Source organism: Canis lupus, chromosome 10 (assembly GCF_048164855.1).
Source record: "Canis lupus baileyi chromosome 10, mCanLup2.hap1, whole genome shotgun sequence".
Lineage (NCBI taxonomy): Eukaryota > Metazoa > Chordata > Mammalia > Carnivora > Canidae > Canis > Canis lupus.
This window is the reverse complement of record NC_132847.1, coordinates 67,885,568-67,909,253: the sequence shown is the minus strand read 5'-3', so window position 1 is coordinate 67,909,253 and position 23,686 is coordinate 67,885,568. Positions and strand designations below refer to the sequence as shown.

Below are 23,686 nucleotides of genomic sequence, written 5' to 3'. Positions count from 1 at the left end.
TGCACCCACAGGAGAAAAGAGAAAAGATGTGACCTTGTTGATCTATGCTGTAGTAGCGACTACACTGTGTGAACGCTGGCCTAGGAGGGGCGTTTGTGCGGCTGCTGCCACAATATATTCATGCTGCTTGTAAAGTGCAGGGAGTCATTTGGATGTTGGAACTCATTGTCATGTACAAATCATTGTTAAATGGATGTATATGTAACAGATTTTTGTATTTTATATGTAAGATCTTCATAGAATCCTTTGCAATATGTGCTGAGCTAGTGATGCATGGGATTATGTTATTTGAAAGGAGAATCCTTCTCATGCCTGAGAAGATACTAAGTGGTAAATAAAGGCTGCATGATCAGTGCTTTGGAAGTAGCACATTAATTTTTACTGGTCCTCTAGGAAAAGAGTTCAACTTCAGGGAATTGACTAGTTAAACTTCAAAAACCGAAAGGGGCCCTATTGCCTGTCGTATCCTGAGCTCTCTCGACTGAGCAGACATTGTTGGTTTAACTGGAAGTTCCAAGGTCAAAGCAGAAACAAAGGCAGGACGCTTGAAATGTCGAATACTTGGAGAAAAGTAATCTTTGGAAGTCTTCTTTGTGTGGGTTTTTGTTTTTTCAGGAAAGCAATCCAGATCAACACACAGACAATAGGCAGTTCTACTTTTGACCAAGATATACATGGCTATGAACATAAAATGTCAGAGGTACAGGCACGTCCTGTACTATACGCTGCCAGGCAAACCTTGACCCTGTGGAACATAGGCTTAAAAGGTGCAAGTTACCTTGCTTTACCTGTAGTAGCAGCTAACAAGCCTACGTCATTCCCTTCTGCTTCTTTCCCTAAAAGGTTCCAGATTGATTGCTTGGGTTAACAATTTGTTTTTAAAAAGTGGAAAATAATCTACAAAAGTTGGAAATAATCAGCCTTTTCAACAATGCTTACTTAAAAATGTAAGTTTATCTTAAGAAATGACACATTTCTTTTACATTTAAGGACCATTGATTAAGTTGCCTTTAAAAAGTACAGGGAGAAGACAGATGGTGGTTGAAGGACACTTAATTTTTGTCTGGGTATTCCTGAAAAGAGTATTTTAAAACCAGTTTTGGGTATTAGCAGTTAGATAACATAATTCTATTATGTAATTTTTGATTCCAGACCTATCTTCAAATACAAAATCTCTCCTAAATGTCAGATGAAGCGAATACTTTTTTGAGGGTTTGTTTTTACTTCAACACTATAAAGATTTTTACTGTTTTTAGTGACAGGTTTATTTTTATTTTTTTATTTAAAAAAATTTTTTTAGGTGCTGAAAATATTTAACACCCATTTCTGTAATATATAGAATGGTAGAACTTTAACATCTCATAGATGATTGAACAAATTGAAGGAAACAAAATATTTTCATTGAAATCAAGATTATATTAAGAATATTTACATTATTAAAACTTTTTCTGGTCTAGGCAGTCTGTAAGTCATAAAATGAAATACAGTAACAAATTGTAATTATTTTCTAATGATATGATTATATACCTCAAAAGCTCAAAAGAGTTACTTTAAAAATGTCATCATTCCAGTATAGAGTTGTATAGTGGCTCCCCAAAACTTATGTACATAGAACCTGTGAATGTGATCTTTTTTCTTTTTTTTTTTCATTACCATGTTACCCCATCCGTCCATCCCCCCCTCCAGCAACCCTCAGTTTGTTTTCTATGATTAAGAGTCTATTATGGTTTGTCTCCCTTTCTGAGTTTCTTTTGTTTTATTTTTTCCTCTCCTATAATTCTGTTTTGTCTCTTAAATTCCACATATGAGTGAGATTATATAATTGTCTTTCTCTAATTGACTTATTTCACTTAGTGTAGTATCCTCTAGTTCTATCCATATCATTGCAAGTGGCAAGATTTCACTTTGTGATGGCTGAGTAGTATTCCATTGTATACATACCACATCTTTATTTTTGTATATTTTTTTAATTGGAGTTTGATTTGCCAACATATAGCATATCACCCAGTGCTCATCCCGTCAAGTCCCCCCCTCAGCGCCTGTCACGCAGTCACCACATCCCCCTGCCCACCTCCCTTTCCACTACCCCTTGTTGGTTTCCCAGAGTTAGGAGTCTCTCATGTTTTGTCACCCTCACTGATTTTTCCCACTCATTTTCTCTACTTTCCCTTTTAATCCCTTTCACTATTTTTTATATTCCCCATATGAGTGAAACCATATAATGTTTGTCCTTCTCCAATTGACTTACTTCACTCAGCATAATGCCCTCCAGTTCCATCCACATCGAAGCAAATTGTGGGTATTTGTCATTTCTAATGGCTGAGGAATATTCCATTGTATACATAGACCACAGCTTCTTTATCCATTTATCTTTCGATGGACACCGAGGCTCCTTCCACAGTTTGGCTATTGTGGACATTGCTGCTATCAACATTAGGGTACAAAAAACAAACAAACAAACAAACAAAAAACATTAGGGTACAGGTATCCCGGCTGCACCAGTTCACATTCCCACCAACAGTGCAAGAGGGTTCCCCTTTCTCCACATCCTCTCCAACATTTGTAGTTTCCTGTCTTGTTAATTTTCACCATTCTCACTGGTGTGAGGTGGCATCTCCTTGTGTGCACCACATCTTTATTCAACCGCTAATACACATCTGGGCTCTTTCCATAGTTTGGCTTTTGTGGACATTGTTGCTAGAAACATTGGGGTGCAGGTGCCCCTTTGAATCATCATTCCATCTGTATCTTGGAGGTAAATACCTAGTAGTGCAATCACTGGGTCATAGGGTAGCTGTATGTTCAACTTTTTGAGGAACCTCCACACTGTTTTCCAGAGTGGCTGCACCGGCTTGCATTCCCACGAGCAGGTAAGAGGGTTCCCCTCTCTCCACATCCTCTCCAACATCTGTCATTTTCTGACTTGTTAATTTTAGCTATTCTCACTGGTGTGAGGTGGCATCTCATTGTGGTTTTGATTTGTATTTCCCTGATGGCAAGTGATGTGGAGCATTTTTTCATGTGTCTGTTGGCCATGTGTATGTCTTCTTTGGAGAAATGTCTGTTCATATCTTCTGCCCATTTCTTGATTGGATTATTTTTTCTTTGGGTGTTGGCTTTGATGAGTTCTTTATAGATTTTGGATACTAGCCCTTTATCTGGTATGTCATTTGCAAATATCTTCTCCCATTCTGTTGATTGTGTTTTGGTTTTGTCAACTGTTTCCTTTACTGTGCAAAAGCTTTTTATCTTGATAAAGTCCCAATAGTTCACTTTTGTCTTTGTTTCCCTTGCTTTTGAAGATGTGTCTAGCAAGAAATTGCTGTGGCTGAGGTTACAAAGGTTGCTGCCTGTGTTCTCCTCTAGGATTTTGATGGATTCTTGTCTCATATTTCAGTCTTTCATCCATTTTGAGTCTATTTTTGTGTATGGTGTGAGGAAATGGCCTAGTTTCATTCTTCTGCATATAGCTATCCAGTTTTCCCAACACTGTGAAGAGACTGCCTTTTTTCCATTGGATATTTTTTTCTGCTTGGTTGAAGATGAGCTGATCATCGAGTTGAGGGTCTATTTCTGGGTTCTCTATTCCATTGATCTATGTGTCTGTTTTTGTGCCAGTACCATACTGTCTTGATGATTATAGCTTTGTAATACAGCTTGAAGTCTGGAATTGTGATGCCACCAGTTTTGCTTTTCTTTTTCGAAATTCCTCTGGCTATTTGGGATCTTTTCTGGTTCCACACAAATTTTAGGATTATTTGTTCCAACCCTGAAAAACATGGTATTTTGATAGGGATTGCGTTGAATGTATAGATTGCTCCCGGTAGCATAGGGATTTTAATGATACTTGTTCTTCCAATCCATGAACATGGAACGTTTTTCCATTTCTTTGTGTCTTCCTGAATTTCTTTCAGGAGTAGAGATTCCTTGCATCTCTGGTTAGGTTTATTCCTAGGCATCTTATGGTTTTGGGTGCAACTGTAAATGATATTGACTCCTTAATTTCTCTTTCTTCCATCTCATTGTTAGTATATAGAAATGCAACTGATTTCTTTTTTCTTTTCTTTTTTCTTTTTGCAACTGATTTCTATGCATTGATTTTATATCCTGCCACTTTGGTGAATTCCCATATGAGTTCTAGCAATTTTGGGGTAGAGTCTTTTGGGTTTTCCATATAGAATATCATGTCATCTGCAAAGAATGACAGTGTGACTTCTTTGCTGATTCAGATGCCTTTTATTTCTTTTTGTTGTCTGATTGCTGAGGCTAGGACTTCTAGTACTATGTTGAACATCAGTGGTAATAGTAGTGAATATTTCTGCTATTTTCCTGGCCTTAGGGGAAAAGCTCTCAGTTTTTCCCCATTGGGAATGATATTCACTATTCATCTACTTTTTGTAGATGGGTTTTATGACTTATGTTCCCTCTACCTCTACACTGTGTAGAGTTTTAATCAAGAAAGGATGCTGTACTTTGTCAAATGAGATTTTCACTGTTTTTAGCCTCCATGATTTCCAGTGTGATAACGGTCATTCAAATTGATGTTTCCCTGGATGTATCCTTTTTTCCTGGCTTCTTCCATGATTTTATTTTTGGATTTCAGCACTTTAACTATGATATGCCAAGGTGTACTTTTCTTTGTATTTATTCTATTTGAGGTTTGCTTAGGTTTTTAAATTTCTAAATTTTTTTGCTTCACCAAATTTGGGATATTTGGGGCCATTATTTACTCAAAAGTTTTGTTTGTTTCTTTTCTGTGCCATTTGTTCCCTCTTCTCTTCTTGGGACTCCAACTAAAGCTATGTTAAGTCATTTGATACTGTTCTAGGGGCATCTGGGTGGCTCAGTTGAGCGGCTATCTCTTGATTTTTGACTCAGGTCATAATCTCAGGGTCCTGGGATCAAGCCCTGCATCAGGCTCTGCGCTCAGTGGAGAGTCCACTTGAGGATTCTCTTCTCCTTCTGCTCCTCCCCCTGCTTGTGCTCTTTCTCTAAAAAAATAAAATAAAATAAATCTTTAGAGAAAACATTTGATACTGCTCTAAAGATCTCTGAGGCATTTAAAAAAATATTCGTCTTTAAATTCACTGACATTTTGTTTGCTATGTCCATTCTGGTATTAAATACCATCGTGTGAATTTTTATTTCAGCAATTGTTTTCAGTTTTAAAATTTCCACTTGGTTCTTTTTTATTTTTTTAAAGATTTTATTTATTTATTTGAGACAGAGAGAGACATGAGAGAGGGAGTGTGAGGGGGAGAGAGGGAGAAGCAGGCTCTCTGCTGAGCAGGGAGCCCGGATGCAAGGCTCAATCCCAGGACCCTGGGATCATGACCTGAGCCACGCAGGCACCCTGGATTCTTTTTTATATTCTTTTCCTAATATTTCCAATCTTTTCATTCATTACAAACTTAAAGTTCACAAATCATACTTATAATATTAATAACAGGTTTAGGTTCTTGTCTGATAGTGACATATCTGGGTCATCTTGGATTTGGTCTCTATTGGTAGCCATTCCCCTCCCCTCACTGCCCCACCTTTTCCTGATTCTCCATATGTCCAGTGTTCTGAGGTTATATCCTGGACGTTGTGAATGTCATGTTATAAAGAATCTGGACTCTATTAAACATATTCCTCCAATGAGTTGCTTTTCTTTTAGCAGGAAATTAACAGGCTTAGACTCAAACTGCAAACTATCTTACCTTTGGTGGGTGGCAGTTCAGATGTCAGTTCTTTTTTTTTTTTTCCCCTCATAGCTGTTTTCAATCTCCTCTGCAACATGTGTGGTTTTAGAGGTCAGCCAGAGACTGGGGCAGAGTTGACACATAAAATGTGGAACTCCCCTCTCTTTATTCTTTCCTGAGTTTTCCCTTCACTTCCCTTCTTGGGCTCTGCCTCCCTCAGGCCAGAAAGAAGTGGTTTTCAATGAGAATGTCAGCAACTCTTGGCCCCATTTTGGCTGTTTCGCTTCAGACAAAGCCCCCAAATCCAGGAAGCTCACCATGTGTTGATCCCTTTCATATTTTAGCTCTTTTCCAAAATCTACCTTTGTTGACTCTGTGGAGTCCTAAGAGAATTAGTTTCTGTAGTCTGTCTAGAGATTATAGTTGTTATGTAAGAGGGTCAGTCTTCTGGGAAGTTTATAAATTACATTAAAAATAATTATACTCCTACCATATGATCCAGCAGTCATACTCCTTGGTATTTACCCATGTGAATTGTAAACTTGTGTCCACATAAAAACCTGGATGTTTATAGCAGCTTTATCCATAATTTCCAAGACTTGAAAGCAACCAAGATATCCTTCAGTAGGTAATGGATATGTTAACTGGAATATCCAATGGAATAGTATCCAGCACTAAAAATAAATGAGCTATCAAGCCTAAAAGAGACATGGAGGAACTTAAATGCATATTACTGAGTCAAAGAGATCTGAAAGGCTAAAATACTCTATGATTCCAACTATATAATGTTCTGGAAAAGGCAAAACTATGCAGATAGCAAAAAGATCAGTGGTGACCAGGGAGGAGTGAAGAGGGAGGATGAATAAGGCAGAGAAGTTTTAGGCAGTGAAACTATTCTTTATAATACTACAACGATGGTGTGTGATGCCATAGTAAATCCTACTGTTAAACTATGGACTTTGGGTGATAATGATGCATCTGTTTAGGTTCACTGAATGTAACAAATATATGACAAACGTTGATAGTGGGGGAGTTTGTTCATGTTTGGGGGCAGATAAGATATGGCAAATCTCTGTACTTTCTGCTCAACTTTGCTCTGAAGCTAACACTGCTCTAAAAAATAAAAAATAAATTACACTTTAGATAAATCTAAGGACAATATTTTACAGGTTTATTTTGGATTACAAAGGTAATGCTTTTTGCACACATAACAAAACTTTTTAAAGATGAAAAAGAAAGATCACAGGGTACCTGGGTGGTTCAGTGGTTGAGCATCTGCCTTTGGCTCAGGGAATGATCCTGGGGTCCTGGGATCGAGTCCCATATCGAACTCCCCATGAGAAGCCTACTTCTCCCTCTGCCTGTGTCTCTGCCTCTCTCTCTCTATGTCTCTCATGAATAAATAAAATCTTAAAAAAAAGAAAGATCACCTATATGCAACTATCCAAAGATTACTATCTTTTATTGTTTATAATTATTATTTTTTTTAAATTTTAGAGAGGGAGAGGGAGGGACAGAAGAAAGGAGAGAATCTTAAGCAGGCTCCATGGAGCCTGGCAAGGGGCTTGATCTCACAACCCTGAGATCATGAGCCAAAATCAAGAGTTGGACTCTTAACTGACTGAGCCACCCAGGCACCCAGTATCTGTTAATAATTTAATGACTACCATTCTAAGAATATTAATAATGACATAATTATTAATAAATTAATGAAATGTTACTAATGTTTAATTAAATCTATTTAGTGTTAAGCTACTATTGACTTTCTGATGCTACATTAGGAGGAGGATCTTCTGCTTCTGGACCTCAGTTGCCTGTGGGTAACTGAAACAGCAGAGAGGGAAACATGGTTACGGGAGGACATAGCCTGTCACAAACATTACCCTTAAGTAGTCTGAATTCCTGACCCAGACATCCATGAGATAAAAGAAAATGGCTATTGTTCAAAGGCACTAAGTTTTGGTTACTTTATTATACATGTGCCTGATGTTGGGTGGGGTGTTCTGGAAACGTGTTCAGTCTACTTGGTTTAGTGTTCCAGTCTTCTCTATCCTTGAGAGGTGTCTAGTTATGAGAGCTGAGTATGTTAAAAGTCTTCAACTATTACTGTTGAATTGTCTACTTCTCCCTCTAATTCTGTCAGTTTGTTTCAAGTCTTTCGAAGCTCTGTTTTTTTTTTTTTTTTTTTTTTAAGATTTTATTTATTTATGTGACAGAGCAAGAGAGCATGAGAAGGGGGAGGAGCAGAGAGAGAGGGACAAGCAGACTTCGGGTAGAGAACCTGATATAAGCCGCAATCCTGCAACCCTGAGATTGAGATCCGAGCCAAAAATCAAGAGTTGGATGCTCAAACGATTGAGGTACCCAGGTGCCCGGAGGGCTTTGTTTTTTAAATATATATATATATATATATATATATATATATATTTTTTTTTTTTTTTTTACAATTGTTATATCTTCTTGATAGATCAACCCTTCCATCATTACTAAACACAGGCATACTTTTTCCTGTTTCCTTGTCTTATTTTTTTGTTGAGAATTGGACATTTAAATAATGTTATGTGGTAACTCAGGAAATCGATTCCCCTCATTCAAGAGTTGTTGTTATTGCTGTTTTCTTTTTTAGTGATTTCCTGAACTAATTCTGTAAGGTCTCAGTTCTTTATTGTATGTGACCACTGAAGGCTCTGCTCAGTTAGCTTCGTGGTTGGCTAGTGATTACACGCCTAAGTTCTCCATTCTGGTAGCTACTCTTATTTTTCCATTACCCAAAGCTCTGTCACCCAAGACTGTTGTGTTTATATGACTTTAGTGGAAATTTTGGGAGTAATAGAGGAAGTAGAAAATAGCTAAGACCAGCCAACAATCTAAAATTCAATACGACATATCAGTATTTAAATATATCCTTAGCCTTCCCTGCAACTAGACATTTCTCATTGGCTAGTTTCTCTCGATTCCTGTAAGTCTCCAAGGTTTCTAGGCTCTCTTCCTAAGACTCTCTCCAGTCTCCTCTCGTCCAGTGTTTCAAATCCCTTCTGAAGAAGCCAGGATTGAATTTTACAATCCTATAACTTCGTTTTTAAATAGAATAATTTAATTACCTTTATCATAGTCTTTTCCATTTGCATGAGCCCGGGTCCTGCTTTCTGCTTTCACAATCAAACAGTCCCCAGAGGTATTTTTCTAAATAAAAGAACCACACTATCAGGAGATGAGATAATGATGCTACTCTTCGGAAAGTTGAATTAGCTAGAGTCAGTTTTACTATTAAATAGCAGTTTTTCCTTTAAGTTCTTTTGTTTGGTTTGTGAGAAATGGTTCTGTAAGTCTCTTTCACCTGTACCATCTTTTATAGAAACTTCTTCAATTTTGAAGGTATGATTTTAATATAGTAATTTTGTGTTTTTACTAGAAAAGAATTATTTATTTTTTTGAGGGAGGAGTGGGGAGGGGTGCAGGGAGAAGGAGAAAGAATCTTAAGCAGGCTCCATACCCAGTGCTGAGCCCAACACAGGGCTTGATCTCATGATCCTGAGATCATGACCTGAGTCAGAATCAAGGGTCAGACGCTTAGCCAACTGAGCCATCCAGGCGCCCCTCAGAAAAGAATTATTTTTATTTATTGATCAAAATAACACAGGTGGACTCTAGATTTTGCATCAGGATTCATTTAGTTTACTGCTTATGTCACTACTGTTATTAAAAATGTTATTTTTCCCTTCATGTAACTTCTGCACTGTTCCTGTTAGAGTCATTCTAGGATTCCTCACAATTTTAATAGAATTGAAATAGCAATTTTTTCTGGTCTCTAAGTTTTCCAACTTGGCCACAAGCAAATTACTGATTTTTATTTATTTCTCTGTTATTAGTTTAATAAACTATTGCTAGGGAACAGTTTTAATTGGATCTCTTCTTTTTAGACATACAACCATACAGTTTGCAAGTGATAATTTTATCTCCTTTTCTCCAATATCAATGCCTGTTATTTCTACTTAATATCCCATTGTCAGTCTTTTAGAGAAATTATTGTTGCGCTGTTGCCTGGTGATAGATTTACTGCGAGCGCTGATGTTTAGGAAAGTAGAATTTCGAGATCAATCTTATTAACACTGTGAAGTCATTAACTCCGTGTTTCCTGTGTTCTACAGTCAGACAAGCCAATGGGGTGTATGTAGCAGGTTTAACCATTTCAAGCTTATCATGAATAGGCACTCAAGTCCATTATCCCCAAAATGTCATTCTTCAAACCAATTATTTCTATTTTTAATTCTTTTTTACAAAATATTTTATTTATCTATTCATGAGAGACACAGAGAGAGAGAGAGGCAGAGACACAGGCAGAGAGAGATGCGGGGAGCCCGACGTGGGACTCGATCCTGGGACCCAGGGATCACGACCTGAGCCAAAGGCAGATGCTCAACCACTGAGCCACCCAGGTGCCCTCTATTTTTAATTCTCACATTATTCCATCTATTTCTTACTTCTTTTCCTAAGAAGGAAAACATCTGCTTATTCATGTGGTATGACCCAGTTCCCCTGCTCATTCTTTATCTGGAGTGTCCATTCACCCTTGGCGATCTGCAGCGTGGGGACCGTCACAGGGACACAGGATGGATGGGGAACTGTGTACCTCGCCGAAGGAATGTGGTAATGAATGTACCTGCTCTTCACCCACGACTGCAGTAACACCCCCCCCCAACAGGTTCGGGGTCATTGCGCCCAGGGAAGGCCAGGCCGGTCCAGGCCAGTGGTGGGAGGCTCAGGTGGCAGCGGGGATGCAGCCCAGGGTGACGAGCCCCGGCGGGGACGGGGACCGGGCCGCGGGGACCCCCAGGGGTCACATGAGATACGACACGAAACACCAGCCACGTGCGGCACGGGACGGTGTGCCCAGAGCCGCGGGCCAAGGGACCCCCAGGTCGGCGGGACGCGGGCGCTACGGTGGCGCCTGCAGCCGGCAGGGACACGGGGGCTGCAGGAGCAGACGCACCCGAAGGCCCCGGTCGGCGAGGAGAGGGGCGCTGGGCGGGTCACCAGCGGGGAGCTCGGGACCACGGCCTCCGGGGCCGCGCTCACCCGACCTGGCGGCGGGGCGGACGCGGGCGCGAGCTCCGCACCTGCGGGGAGAGCGCGAGGAAGAACCGGAGCAGGGGCCGGTGTCCCTGCCTTGGCAGGGGGGCCGCGAGGCCCTCGTTTCCCCGCAGTCTCCACACCGAGGCTCCCCTGCACTCCGCGGAGGGCGCGGCAGGTTGGCAGGTCGGCGGGGCGCTGGGCCTCGGTGGTCGGGGAGGGGCGCGACCCCCCCCCCACCCCCCCCCACCCCCCCCCCGCGCGCCTGGGTCCTCGCGCCCCGCACGTGCTAGCCCAGGGCGCCCGGCGGAGGGGGCGGGGCCTGGGCGGGGCCGGGGATGCGGGCCGGGGTGGGGGCGGGGCCTGGGCGGGGCGGAGCCTGGAGGGGCGGAGCCTGGGCGGGGCGAGGGCGGGGCCGGGATGGACCGTGGGCGATGGGAGCGGGGCCTGGGAGGGGCCGTGGGGGGCAGGCCTGGGGTGGGGGCGGGGCCTGGGCGGGGCGGGGGTGGAGCCGGCCATGAACTGCAGGCGGTGGGGCGGGGCCACGGGCGGAGCCTGGTGGGGCAGGGCCTGGGGCGGGGCCTGGGGCGGGGCCTGGGGCGGGGCCTGGGGCGGGGCCGGGCATGCACCGCAGGCGGTGGGGGTGGAGGCGGGGCCGGGCGGGGGCGGTGGGGGTCCCAGAGGCCGCAGGACAGGCCCCACGCCCCGGCTTTGCACCCCTGCTGCCCGCCCGCCTGCCCTCCGGGGGCCACCGCGTCGCCGCCCCCTGGGCCGCGGGGACCGCCCGGGGCCTGTGACCCCACCGCCCACCGCCGCCCCCCACTTTGCTCCGGGAGCCCAGGCCCCACGTGCAGGGCCAGCTCCTCGGGAGCCCACTTGTGACGCGCGTATTTCCTGTGGGCTCTGACGGTAAGTCGGAGACGTTTTGCCCCCGGAACCCCAGCATCGGAAGTGTTCTAGAACAAGGATGTTCTCCTGCCTCGCCACCCGCTGTGGTTAGGAAGATCAGGCAATTGCACTCTGATACAAGCTGCGATCTACTCTACAGCCCATATTCAAGGTTCGCCCCTTGCCCTGTTAATACCCTTTAGACCCCCCCCCCCCCCCCAGCTCTGATACTGAGTGCTGGCTGGGTCATGCATTGCATTGGGTTGTCATCTTTCTCTAATCTCCTGGAACATTTCTTAGGCTTCTCCTTTGTTTCCTGACCTTGACAGTGTTGATGAGTATAGGCTGCTCATTCTCAAATGTCCCTTAATTTAATTTTGTCTGGTTTTCCCTCGTACTTAGATTCGGGTCGTGTATTTTTTTTTTTAATTTTATTTATTTATTCATGAGAGACACAGAGAGACACAGGCAGAGGGAGAAGCAGGCTCCATGCAGGGAGCCCGACGTGGGACTCGATCCCGGCCTCCAGGATCAGGCCCTGGGCTGAAGGCGGCGCTAAACCCCTGAGCCACCCGGGCTGCCCCGGGTCGTGTATTTTTGGTGGGAATACGGTAGACGTGATACTATGCCCATCGTGTTAGAAGGTACATGGAGTCAGTTTGTCCCGTGGTTGGTGATGTGAAGGTGCTTGTCCTCCAGAGCTCCTCGCTGTAAAGCTGTTAGTGTCTTATTTTTGAAATTAATTCGTAGTTTGTGCAGTGATACTCCGACACCCTGTAAAATACCCTGTTTCTCATCCAACTTTGACCTTGGACAACTATGAAGGACAACTATGAAGGTAAACCTCCATTTACCTCCTATAACATTTTACCCGTTCTAATCTATTACTACAACAACCCGTAATGATTTTCTAATGACATCATTCCTTCATATTTATTTTTTGGCATCCTCCTGTAAGGAAGAACTTTCCTTACTTTCAGAAGAACTCATGCTTTCTTATTTTATTCTCTGGATTATAATCTATTTTAACCATTTTTTATTTGGATGCTCAAAATGATTTGTCTCAGATTTGGCCAATGGGAGCCTCATCGGATGGGTTCCTACCGCCTTTTGAAATATTCCTGTCATTCTTGGCATACTTCCTGGTATTCCAGTGCAGTAAGCTACTCTTGTAGCTTGTCTTGTCCTTTTCCTGCTCCAGCCTTGGAAAGGGGAACTATGTCTCTTTTTGGTGAGAATTGTATTTAGAACCAAGATCTGGGTGCTAGGTCTGTCTTTAGCTCCTGAGGGTTCATTGTTTTAAGGGCCTCTTCAATATTTGTGCATTGAGTAAAATTTCTGATCACTGATTTAGCACAAGTGCCTTAAAGAGTAAATTTTGATTCCTTAAGCCCTGAAAACTAGGAAGTAGTCCCACAAATGAAAAAAATGTATACCTTAGAATTCTAGGGATTTTTTTTGTAGACTGTTAAATACAGAGACTGTTAAATACTGTTCAATATACACTGTAGTCATTCAAGAAAAAAAAATCTTGATATAGCAAGGATGGACTGGGAGGAATAGAAGACTTTGTTTTTATGAGTTCCTTGAAATTATTTTGGAGAACTATGGCTCACTCTGTCTCAATTTTTAAAAGTTTGATATAATTGGATCATTGGGACATCATCCCTCAAGGATCTGGAGTTTCAAACCTGTGCATATTATAGCTGCTGAAATTTAAATTGCTCAGGGACAACAGGTATTCCCCCCACACAACAGATGATTTAAATTTATGTAGTATGTCAGTTGCTGTCCTTTGGCACTTTTAGTTATGGAGGTGACAGTAAATACTTCTGAAAGAAATGAATTGCAATGTTGATTTTTACATAACATGTTTAGCATTTTTAACATGGATACATTCATTCTTTCTTGCACGTAGCTAACTTTATGAAATTCATCCTAAAACAATATTTTATTTGGAGTTGGCAACAGGGAATTCAGATGGGATGACAAATTTTTCCTGGTTACTATTTTTTTTAATAAAGATTAAAAAAATTTTTTTTAAAAGTATAATGTCTACACCCAGTGTGGGGCTCAAGCTCACAACCCTGAAATCAAGGGTCTTAATGCTCTACTGACTCAGCCAGCCAGGCAGGCACCCTTTTTAAACAGTAGGAAAATATCATGTCTCAGGCAACTGGGCTGATTTTTCATTCTTAAAAAAAAAAAAAAATGTGTCTTTTTGGCTAGTCTTAAGAGTAACACACACATGCACACACACACACATGCTTAGTTTCTTTAAAATAATCTCTATGATAATATAATACAATTTTTTTGTACAGAATTTGTTAAATATAGAATCTGGCAGAGAAATCCCTATGAAAGGACCTGTTATCTAAGAAACAAATGAGAACTACCTACTGTGATGTAGGAGAATTGGAACTCATAGAAGTACAAACTCTGCTCGAGTACCGCAGAGGAAAGGCAAACTGATAGGCATTCCCTAGAAAACCAACAGCCTACTGGGCGGGAGCAGATAATGTTTGGACTTAGTCCCCATGCAAGCTGCTTGGGGACTGATGACTAAGACAGGAAACAACGGAAGGGCTTGCTAATAGGCTAGGAATGAGATACGGTGGAGCAGAAGTCACAGAGAATAACATCCTATGATGGAAACTATTGGAGAAAATCCTATGCTCCTGCTCTAGGGGCATGATACAAGATATTGACCCCAGGACGAGATTGTTTCCACCATTACCCCACTTACCCACTTTTGAAATACGGGGAATGGGGAGATGAAGGGTAACACTGCAGAAAGGGAGAAACCACGAAGGAACCCTGGCGATGAGAAAGTGAGGAGCGAAACACCGTAAGGTGAACCATGTCACGGAGGACTTTGCCTATGAGAGAAAGAGCAAAGGTAGGATGGCAGTGTGCACAGGGAACACGGCCAGCCGGGATGGTTCAGAGCCAGGATATCTGAAAACAGGAAGGAAAGGACTAGTAGGGAAAGGGAAGCGATCAAGGGTGATAAAGAGTGGTATCAGTGCAGAGGCAAGGTACTTTTTGGTCTTTTCTTTTTATTAATGTGAAGTGTCATGTAAAACCCAGATAGAATGGACTGGAATGTAAAAAACCCGAAACATTCAGCGTCTTGTTTATACCTAGATGATCTATAATCTTTTCCAAGAGACTTTAAGAGAGCTTAAAAAGGGAGCTTAATTTCTGCATCTTCCAGATCTTCATGGGTTTTAATATATGAGAAGAGTTTCGCCTGGGAATAATATTTAGCAAGATTTACGTACTCACGAAGGTAGGGGTCTCAATGAGGAGTGAGACTGTGCTGTGGATGTGTCGGTGTTTAAATAAGGTGGCTCCTTTTGTGGTGACTTGTAAACTGGTACTTAAATATAATCAGAATGGGTACTTCCAATGCTTTTAACAGTGTCATCATTTTTTTGAGACAAGTGTATGGACCTCCATGCTATTCGCTGGAAAGGAAGGAGTTTATTTAGACCCAGAACAAATTCATTTATTTGCTTCTTTCAATATCCCTCCTCTTCTTACACTGAAGATCATTACTGGTTTTTATTGTACAAGCATGTTTTCTGTCTTTTTTTTTTTAAAGATTATTTATTCATGAGAGAGAGAGAGAAAGAGAGAGAGAGGGAGAGAGAGGGAGGGAGAGAGAGAGAAAGAGAGAGAGAGGCAGAGACACAGGCAGAGAGAGAAGCAGGCTCCATGCAGGGAGCCTGATGTGGGACTCGATCCCGGGACCCTGGGATCACGCCATGGGCTGAAGGCGACACTAAACCGCTGAGCCACCGGGGCTGCCCCAGACATGCTTTCTTTGCTTCACTTATCTGGTTTACTTGTTAATCTATGCCCCATTTAGTCAGTGTTCACTCATATTTTTTGTTGCACAGTACTTTCAAATCTGTACTGAAAAACTTCTATGCCAAGCATAGGAGAACGAACTGAAATTCAGGTATGAAATATGTTTATTATTCTTGTTTTCAATTTCACTCTTTTCTAAATTTCATTGTGGAATAATCACCTTTTTATGTAGATCAAACCTGTTCTCCCTCCCTTTAGAACCATAGATAAGGCTTGTGATCACTTGTAGCAAAATTGTGTTTATAATAGTGAAAATAAGTTTGAAAGTCTTTTCCTAACTGAACACGATGCTCGATCCATTTCTTTATGTCCTCAGATGAATTGAACACAATAATAATATTAGAATAACTACAGGTGCAAAAAAAAAAAAAAAAAAAAAAGGAAATGAAAGGAGGAAACCTCACCGTTTGGAGCTTTTTTTTCCTGGAGGGTTTTTCTAGATACCCGAAGTTAGAGATTGTTCTCTTCGTCTTCAGCCTTGTGATGTATCTGATAACTCTCTTGGGCAACAGCACTCTGATCTTGATCACTGTCCTAGATTCACGCCTCCAAACCCCCATGTACTTTTTCCTTGGAAATCTGTCTTTCATGGATATCTGTTACACATCTGCATCGATTCCCACTTTGCTGGTGAACTTGCTCTCATCCCAGAAAACCATTGTCTTTTCTGGGTGCATGGTACAGATGTATTTGTCCCTCGCCATGGGCTCCACAGAGTGCGTGCTCCTGGCTGTGATGGCATATGACCGTTACGTGGCCATTTGCCACCCACTGAGATACCCCATCATCATGAACAGGCAGGTCTGTGTGCAGATGGCCACTGTCTCCTGGGTGACGGGGTGTGTGACCGCCCTGCTGGAAACCAGTTTCGCCCTGCGGGTGCCCCTCTGTAGGAATCTCATCGATCACTTCACGTGTGAAATTCTGGCCGTGCTGAAGTTAGCTTGCACGAGTTCACTGCTCATGGACATGATCATGCTGGTGGTCAGCGTGCTCCTCCTGCCTATTCCGATGCTCTTGATTTGCATCTCTTATGTCTTCATCCTTTCCACTATTCTGAGAATCAGCTCAGCAGAGGGAAGAAACAAAGCTTTTTCCACCTGTGGTGCCCACCTGACTGTGGTGATCTTGTATTTTGGGGCCGCCCTGTCTATGTACCTAAAGCCTTCTTCATCAAGTTCACAAGAAGTAGATAAGATCATCTCGCTGCTTTATGGAGTGCTGACCCCAATGTTGAACCCCATAATTTACAGCTTAAGGAACAAAGAAGTCAAAGGTGCCGTGAGAAAAGTACTGGGCCAGACACCATTGTATCAAACACATGAAAATCTCTGACCAGATGCCAGCAGTTTTGTCAGAGGTGTGCTCCTGACCCAATTCACCACGCAAAGTCTACACAGTGTCCCCACCCTTCGCACACTGGTTTCACCCTTAGCCGTGTAATTTTACAGTTGTGAGATATGTGAACACCGAAGTGATTGCCCATGGACAATAGTGGGTTCCAGTTTGCATTTGGTGATATTTCCTGTCTTTTGTGTTCCATGGTTGGAGAAGTTTTGGGCTGTAGCATCCTCACCCACTTGGCCCTGAAGGAAACTTGGATGAATTTAGTCAGTGAATGTTGGCTCCAGAGGAAATTTGTGTATGTTCCCTGCCTTTGGTCGTTTCTAGAATGAGGTGGGAGCATAAGGAACAAAGGAACACATAATAGAGATTGGCCTTGATTATGCATAATAGAGAACATTCAAGAAAAATGAAAAGACTCACTGACCCATCACACAGTTGCAGAACTGGAACCGCAACTCTCACCCTTGTGTCTTTGTGGGGCTTGCCTCACTGTAGTGGTTCCCTGATTATCCTTCCTCATTCAAAACTCCTGAGTCAAGCTCCTGGCTTTCTGGACTGAAGCATCCAGTACCTATTTGAGTTGCTCACCTGCCAACCTTGCTTTTCTAAGCACATAGGTACTTGCATAAATTGTATCTGTTTCTTTGCCTGTATACCACCCATATGCCAAGTCTTTTTGCGTGTCTCTGTTTTCCTTATTGGATGATTGACTTTACAAGGGCAAGGAAACCCGTTATATCATATCTTTCATGCTTCCAGCAGTCATCTGATAAACTAACAACATTTACCAGCCTTAAACTAATCCCTTTGAGAAGTAAGTACCACCTGTGACAACAATGAAGGAACAACAGAGGGCAATGAGGTGTCTATCCAATGGCTACAGAAGATGAGATTTATATTCATTGTTTTAAGACTTTTATTCATATAAAAATATTGCTTGTTAAAAATGTAGACCCTTGGCCTCTACTCTCTGATATTCTGATTTAGTAGCTCTGGGGGTAGGGTCCTGATAGTCTGCATTTAAAATAGATCTGGAGAAATTCTGGTAGAGATTTTGAGATGACCATACTTGGGGAAACGTTTCCAGCAAAAATCTACCATTCCAAAATAAAAGTAGGATTAGTTCTCCTTTCTCCCCTTTTGCCTTTCAATTTTGTTTTTCCTTTCATCGTTCGTGCCTCCCTGTGTACCTTCTCATTTGCCTACTTCTACTTCTAGGATAGGGAGGAGGAGAGGTTTTTGAGTAGGGGAAGGGTAACTCACTTGACATATTTCGACATATGAAAGACCTAAAAATTTTTAGTATTGGATGTTGAGTTCTGGATTATTTCACCCGTGGACCATTCCCTTGGATCCAGGGCTTCCATTACATGTTCAGGAGTGTGTAACCCATACAACAAGAGATGTGAAGTAATCACACAGCAAAACTCTGGCAATGCTGGGGCACCTGGGCAGCTCAGTCGGTGAAGAATCTGACTCTTGATTTCAGCTCAGGTCATGATCTCAGAGTCATAGGATCAAGCCCCGAGTCAGGGGCTGTGCTGGGTGTGGAGCCTGCTTCAGATTCTTTCTCTTCCTCTCCCTCTGCCCTTCCCTCCCTCTAAAAAAATTCTGGTGATGCAGCAAGGGGACAAATTTTGATGCCCAAGAGATATTTGATAGTGGAGGATATTGATGCCAAGAGATGTTTAATGAAAACAAAGACTTGAGTAAATGGCTTTGGGGTAGCAGAGGAGAGCTGACCAGGAAGCTTTCATCTCAGAAGTAATTATTTTTCTGCCAAGATACCTCAACCTTCACAACTAGATACCACATTCATTTCCTGGTCATTTCAGAGTCATTGTCAAGTGGCGTTCTATGGTAGAGTTTTGTTACGGTAGAGCTGGATTTATGTTGGAGTAGAACGGATTATCTGCCTCCCGCAATTAGTTGTAGTATCTGTGGTACCAAATATAAACAGGAATAACCAGAGTTATAGAGATAGCTGAAAATTTTACTTTGAAGAGTGAATTACGAGAAAGACACAACAACTTAGCAACCTCTGTAATTAGTAACCAACTTTGACACAAGGGACGGAGCAAAAGGTCATGGAAACAAGAATTTCAGAATGTGATACGGACCCAAGTGGGACCAAAACAGATTAGAAATGACCCAGATGTCAGAAGAGGACTCACGATGGGACCTGGGCAGATCTCTCTGTAGCAATTGTTGCCCAAAATATTAGGAGTTACAGTAGTGACAGCCGTATGGTACGTAAAGTTGCTATGAAAAACAAAGTGAAAAAATAAAGAAAAGCAAAATGAATATAAATATGCTTTATATATTATAGGCAATACTAAAGTTAGTTATTGATAAATGATGCATTCCTTCATTTGGATTAGATTCCATCTCAACCAGTGCTAATTGCAGTCATAACTTTTGGAGTCTCAGGTAAGGGATCCTTTTCAGATATTGTTAAAAAGAGGAATATATTTGACAGAGAAGGTAAAATGACATTTGAGAGAGAACCAGTTCCTGAATGATTACATAACCAGATATACGCTGCGGAACAATCTGACCATGTTACTTCCCTGCTTAAATCCCTTAGTGGCTTTTATTGCCTTAAAAGTTGAAGTCCTTACGATGACATTTAAGGACATTCTTAATCTAATTATCCGCCACTTACATCCTTTGCTCTAGGAACACACAACTCCTTTTAGTTTCATGAAAGTTTTGTGTTATATCTTGCTGCTTCTTTTATTAGGAACAGTTATCATAATTTGTAACTTGATAATAATTTGTGGGTTTGCTTGTTTAATACCGGTTGCACTGGTGTGCAGTATCAGTTTCATTAACTTTGTATACCTAGGGATTAGCACAAGGTCAGGCACAGAGAAGGCATTTATTTAGTGTATACTTTTTGTGAAGGACCAATTTCCCAGTAAACGTCCGATGAATAAAAATATGCATGTAATAAACTTTTGATGGCTATTCAATGAGGTACTCGATCGTTCCTGAAAATGTCAAAGGTGACTTCTAGGTGTCAAATAAAGCTGGTGGTGGGTTGAAGGGTAAATCATGAATTGCGTTTTAGACATGTTGAATTTGCCATGATTTTGAGATATGTAAGTAGAAATATCAAGCAGTCAGTTGTAATTAATGAGAAAGATCAGCCTGGAGATACAAACTCGTGACATATTTGCACATTTGTAGCTAGGTGATGAACGTGGTTGGCATGAACTGAGGGAGAGAGTATAGAGTGAGAAAATTGCCTAAGAAGAAACTAGAGAAACACTCCTATTTAAAGCCCATCAAATAGGAAAAACCAACAAAGGGGCATTGAAAGGGAGTGAACTCTAAATAGGAAGAGGGCAAAAGCCAGGACTCAGCTTCCAGTATTGATCAAGATGAAGTAAGTGCACACCATCCTGTTCCTCCCACTGAGTGCAGTTAAAGACTCTAAGCACCCAAGTGTCCATTGACTGATGAATGGACAAAGAAGATGTGGTGTATATATGCAATATATACAATAGAATATTATTCAGCCATAAGAGAGAATGAAGTCTTGGCATTTGCAGTGACATGGGTGGAGCTAGAGAGTATAATGCTAAATGAAATAAGTCAGAGAAAGAGAAATACTATGTGATTTCACTTGGGTGAAATTTAAGAAACAAAACATATAAGCAAAAGGAGAGAGAGAGAGAGAGAGAGAGAGAGAGAGAGAGAGAGAAATCATGAAACAATTCCTTAACAATAGAGAACACACTGATGGTCACCAGAGGGGAGGTGGGTGGGATGATGGATGAAACAGCTGATGAGGATTAAGGAGGGCAGTTGTCACGATGTGCCCTGGGTGATTTCTGGAGGTGTTGAATCATGATATTGTACACCTGAAACTAATGTTCCATTGTATGTTAACTACACTGGGATTAAAAGAAAATAAACATAAATCCATCCATCCATCCATCATCCATCCATCCATCCTCTAGACGGAATGTGTGGAGCAGCTACCTGAGGACTCTGAAAAGTAAGATAGCAAGCTGACCCAGGAAGGAAACTACCTTGCAAGCTACCAATGAACCCATGGCGACTTTCTGTCTTGTCTCCTCTTCCTCCCCCAGTATCTCTTGGCTTTGACTGAAGGGAAGGCTGAAACCCAAACCCATACACTGAGTTCAGACAGAAAGATAGAGAGCTCTCCTGGAGACATTCTCTTTCCTTTTTTGGTTCTTGAAAGAGAGAAATGGGGCTCCTGTACATCAGAAAGAGTGAAGTACATTCCCTGATTTTTTTTTTTTTTTATGCCTCTTGCCCAAATCCCCAGTACCACGGTGACAGTGGCAGCACCGGCAGTGGTGGCTGGGTAGACACCTGAAATCCTGAGGAAAGAACACTTCTTCCTGACCGGAGGGACGGTGGCTCCCAAGAGCGTGGGAGGAGTCCTTATTGCCTCTCTTCTCTCTCTGTCCTCTCACCGTTTGGTGCCTGAAGCTGAGACTTCCAGCTTCTAGAACTGTACAAAAGTAAATTTCTTTACTTTGCTTATGTCACCCGGTCTTTGGTATTCGTAGTGGTAGCCTCAGTAGATACCGCATGGCCCCTTCCTCCATCTCCAAAGCCAGCAAATGAGTTAAGTCTTTCTCATATTGCATCGCTCTGACCCTGCTTGGGTCATCATGTCTTTTTCGAACTTCTCTCTCTTTCCACTTCCAAGGACCCTTGTGATGACACTGGGCCAAGGCAGGTAACCTCTCTTTGTAGGGTCAGCTGATTAGCAAACTTAATTCCATCTGCAACCTTGATCTCCTTCACCATGTATGTAGATGACACATTCTCTTTATCCACCCGTCCATCGATGGACATTTGGGCTGCTTCCACCTCCTGGCTATTGTGAATAATGCTGCAGTGAACATGGGTGTGCAGATATGTCTTTGAGATTCTGTTTTCAGTTCTTTTGGATATGTAACCGCAAGTGAGATTGCTGGATCATGAGACAATTCTATTTTCAATTTTTTTCGAGGAACTTCCATACTATTTTCCATAGTGGCTGCACTACTTTACATTCCCACCAACAGTGCGCAAGGTTTCCAGTTTGCCCACATCCTCATCAACACTTGTGACTTTCTGTTTTTTTTTCTTTTCTTTTTTTTATACATTAACCATTCTAATTGATGTAAGGTTTGGACTTGCATTTCTCTAATGATTAGATGCTGAGCATCTTTTCATATACATTTTGGACATTTGTATATCTATAGAAATGTTTATTAAAGTTTTTTGCCGATTTCATTTTCTTTTATGGTCTCTATTATGTCCTTGATTAAATGGTAAGTTCTTTAACATGGTACCTTGGCTCTCTTAAAATTCTTTTTTCATTAGGCCTTATTTTCTAGAGTAGTTTTAGGTTCACAGCAGAACTGAGAGGAAGGTACAGAGATTTCCCATATACTCCCTGCTTCTGTCCCCACAGTGGAGGGGTACATTTGTTATTCAGTTGATGAAACTACATTGACACATTACAATCACCCACAATCCATAGTTTACATTATAGTGTACTCATGATATTGTATATTCTGTGGATGTGTACAAATATATAGTGACCTATAGCCGTCACTATGGCATCATTCAGAGTATGAGACTTTATGGTATTTGCAATGTATAAAATAGAGGAAATTTCTTAAGCTTGAGAGTGATATCTTTGGATCCTTTTATGAGTACTTTGAATCACCTCCACCTTTCAATATTTCACTGTTACTCATAAGTAGAGATTATTTAACTTTTTTTTTTTTTTTTTTAGATTATTTCACTTTGAAGGCACTTCAGACTTCCCTTAGGAGAAACTTCTGAGAAGAAAAGGTCTCTTACTAATAAGTCTTAGTTGGATTTTTCCAACTTTGTTCCTAACCTACTGCCTAACCCATGGGGCTGAGTCCCACAGCGTCATATTTAACTGCATGCACTTCCAGGGCATGAACACCCCTCGGGTTCTAAACTGTAATGAATCTTGGTTAAAACACAGTTCCCTCTAGGGCAGTGAGAACTAGTTTGTGACTTGTACCTGTGTAGTGGGAATAGTGTCATAATGAAGAACTGAGATGGCGCAGAGAAAGAAAAGCATTACGACTGTCTTGGTTAGGTAGGTTTTGTCAACAAGGGCATGCTCTTGCACTACTTGAAGAGTTAAGTAGCTGCTTCTCCCAAAGGCCCATGGGAAGATCTCAGAGGGGTGGTGGAGAATATGGAATGAGAAAAGTAGAGTGGTGTGCATGCATTTTACTGCCCCTTGAGCAAAGAAGTATCTTCCCAGTGTAGCTCTTTTCTTTTTTTCTTTTTTTTTTTTTACCTCCAGATTAACCAATACAACTTTCCCTACTTTTTAAAAATTTAAATTTTCCCTATGTTTCCCTCTTTTAAAAAAATAATAAATAAGTCCTAGAGATTTAATGCACAGTATAGTGAATATACAAACCAATACTGCATTATAATCAAACTTGCTAAGAGGCTAGAACTTAATTATTCCAACCACATTATGTGATGTGATAGAGGTGCTAATTATCACTACGCTAGAATCAGTACCATACAAAAATCTATCAGATTAACATGTTGTACACCGTAAATTTACACAACATTGTAAGTCAAAGATATTTTAATAGGAAGAAGGAAAAGCAGTCTTTAGGAAATAAACCTAAACATATTAAAAAAAAAACCCAGAGAAACAAAGTTTAGAGTCAAATGCCTTTGCCTTCCATAAATGGGTCCACTACTTGCTTGTGATGTGTTTAATGTTTCTCCAAGTCAAGTCACTGAAAACAACTTTATAGAGTAACCCAGGAAGCAGAGCCATG

The 23,686-nt window shown here is 41.6% G+C and overlaps 1 protein-coding gene across 1 annotated transcript; it reads left to right on the top strand.

Annotated features, from left to right (window-relative positions):
* Window positions 1-15,773: 15,773 nt before the first annotated feature.
* Window positions 15,774-17,701, top strand: OR2K2 (olfactory receptor family 2 subfamily K member 2). The gene has a single exon (XM_072840325.1). It carries the CDS (start codon window positions 15,903-15,905, stop codon window positions 16,851-16,853), a length of 951 nt encoding a protein of 316 aa, XP_072696426.1. The 5' UTR covers window positions 15,774-15,902; the 3' UTR covers window positions 16,854-17,701.
* The last annotated feature ends 5,985 nt before the right edge of the window (window positions 17,702-23,686 follow it).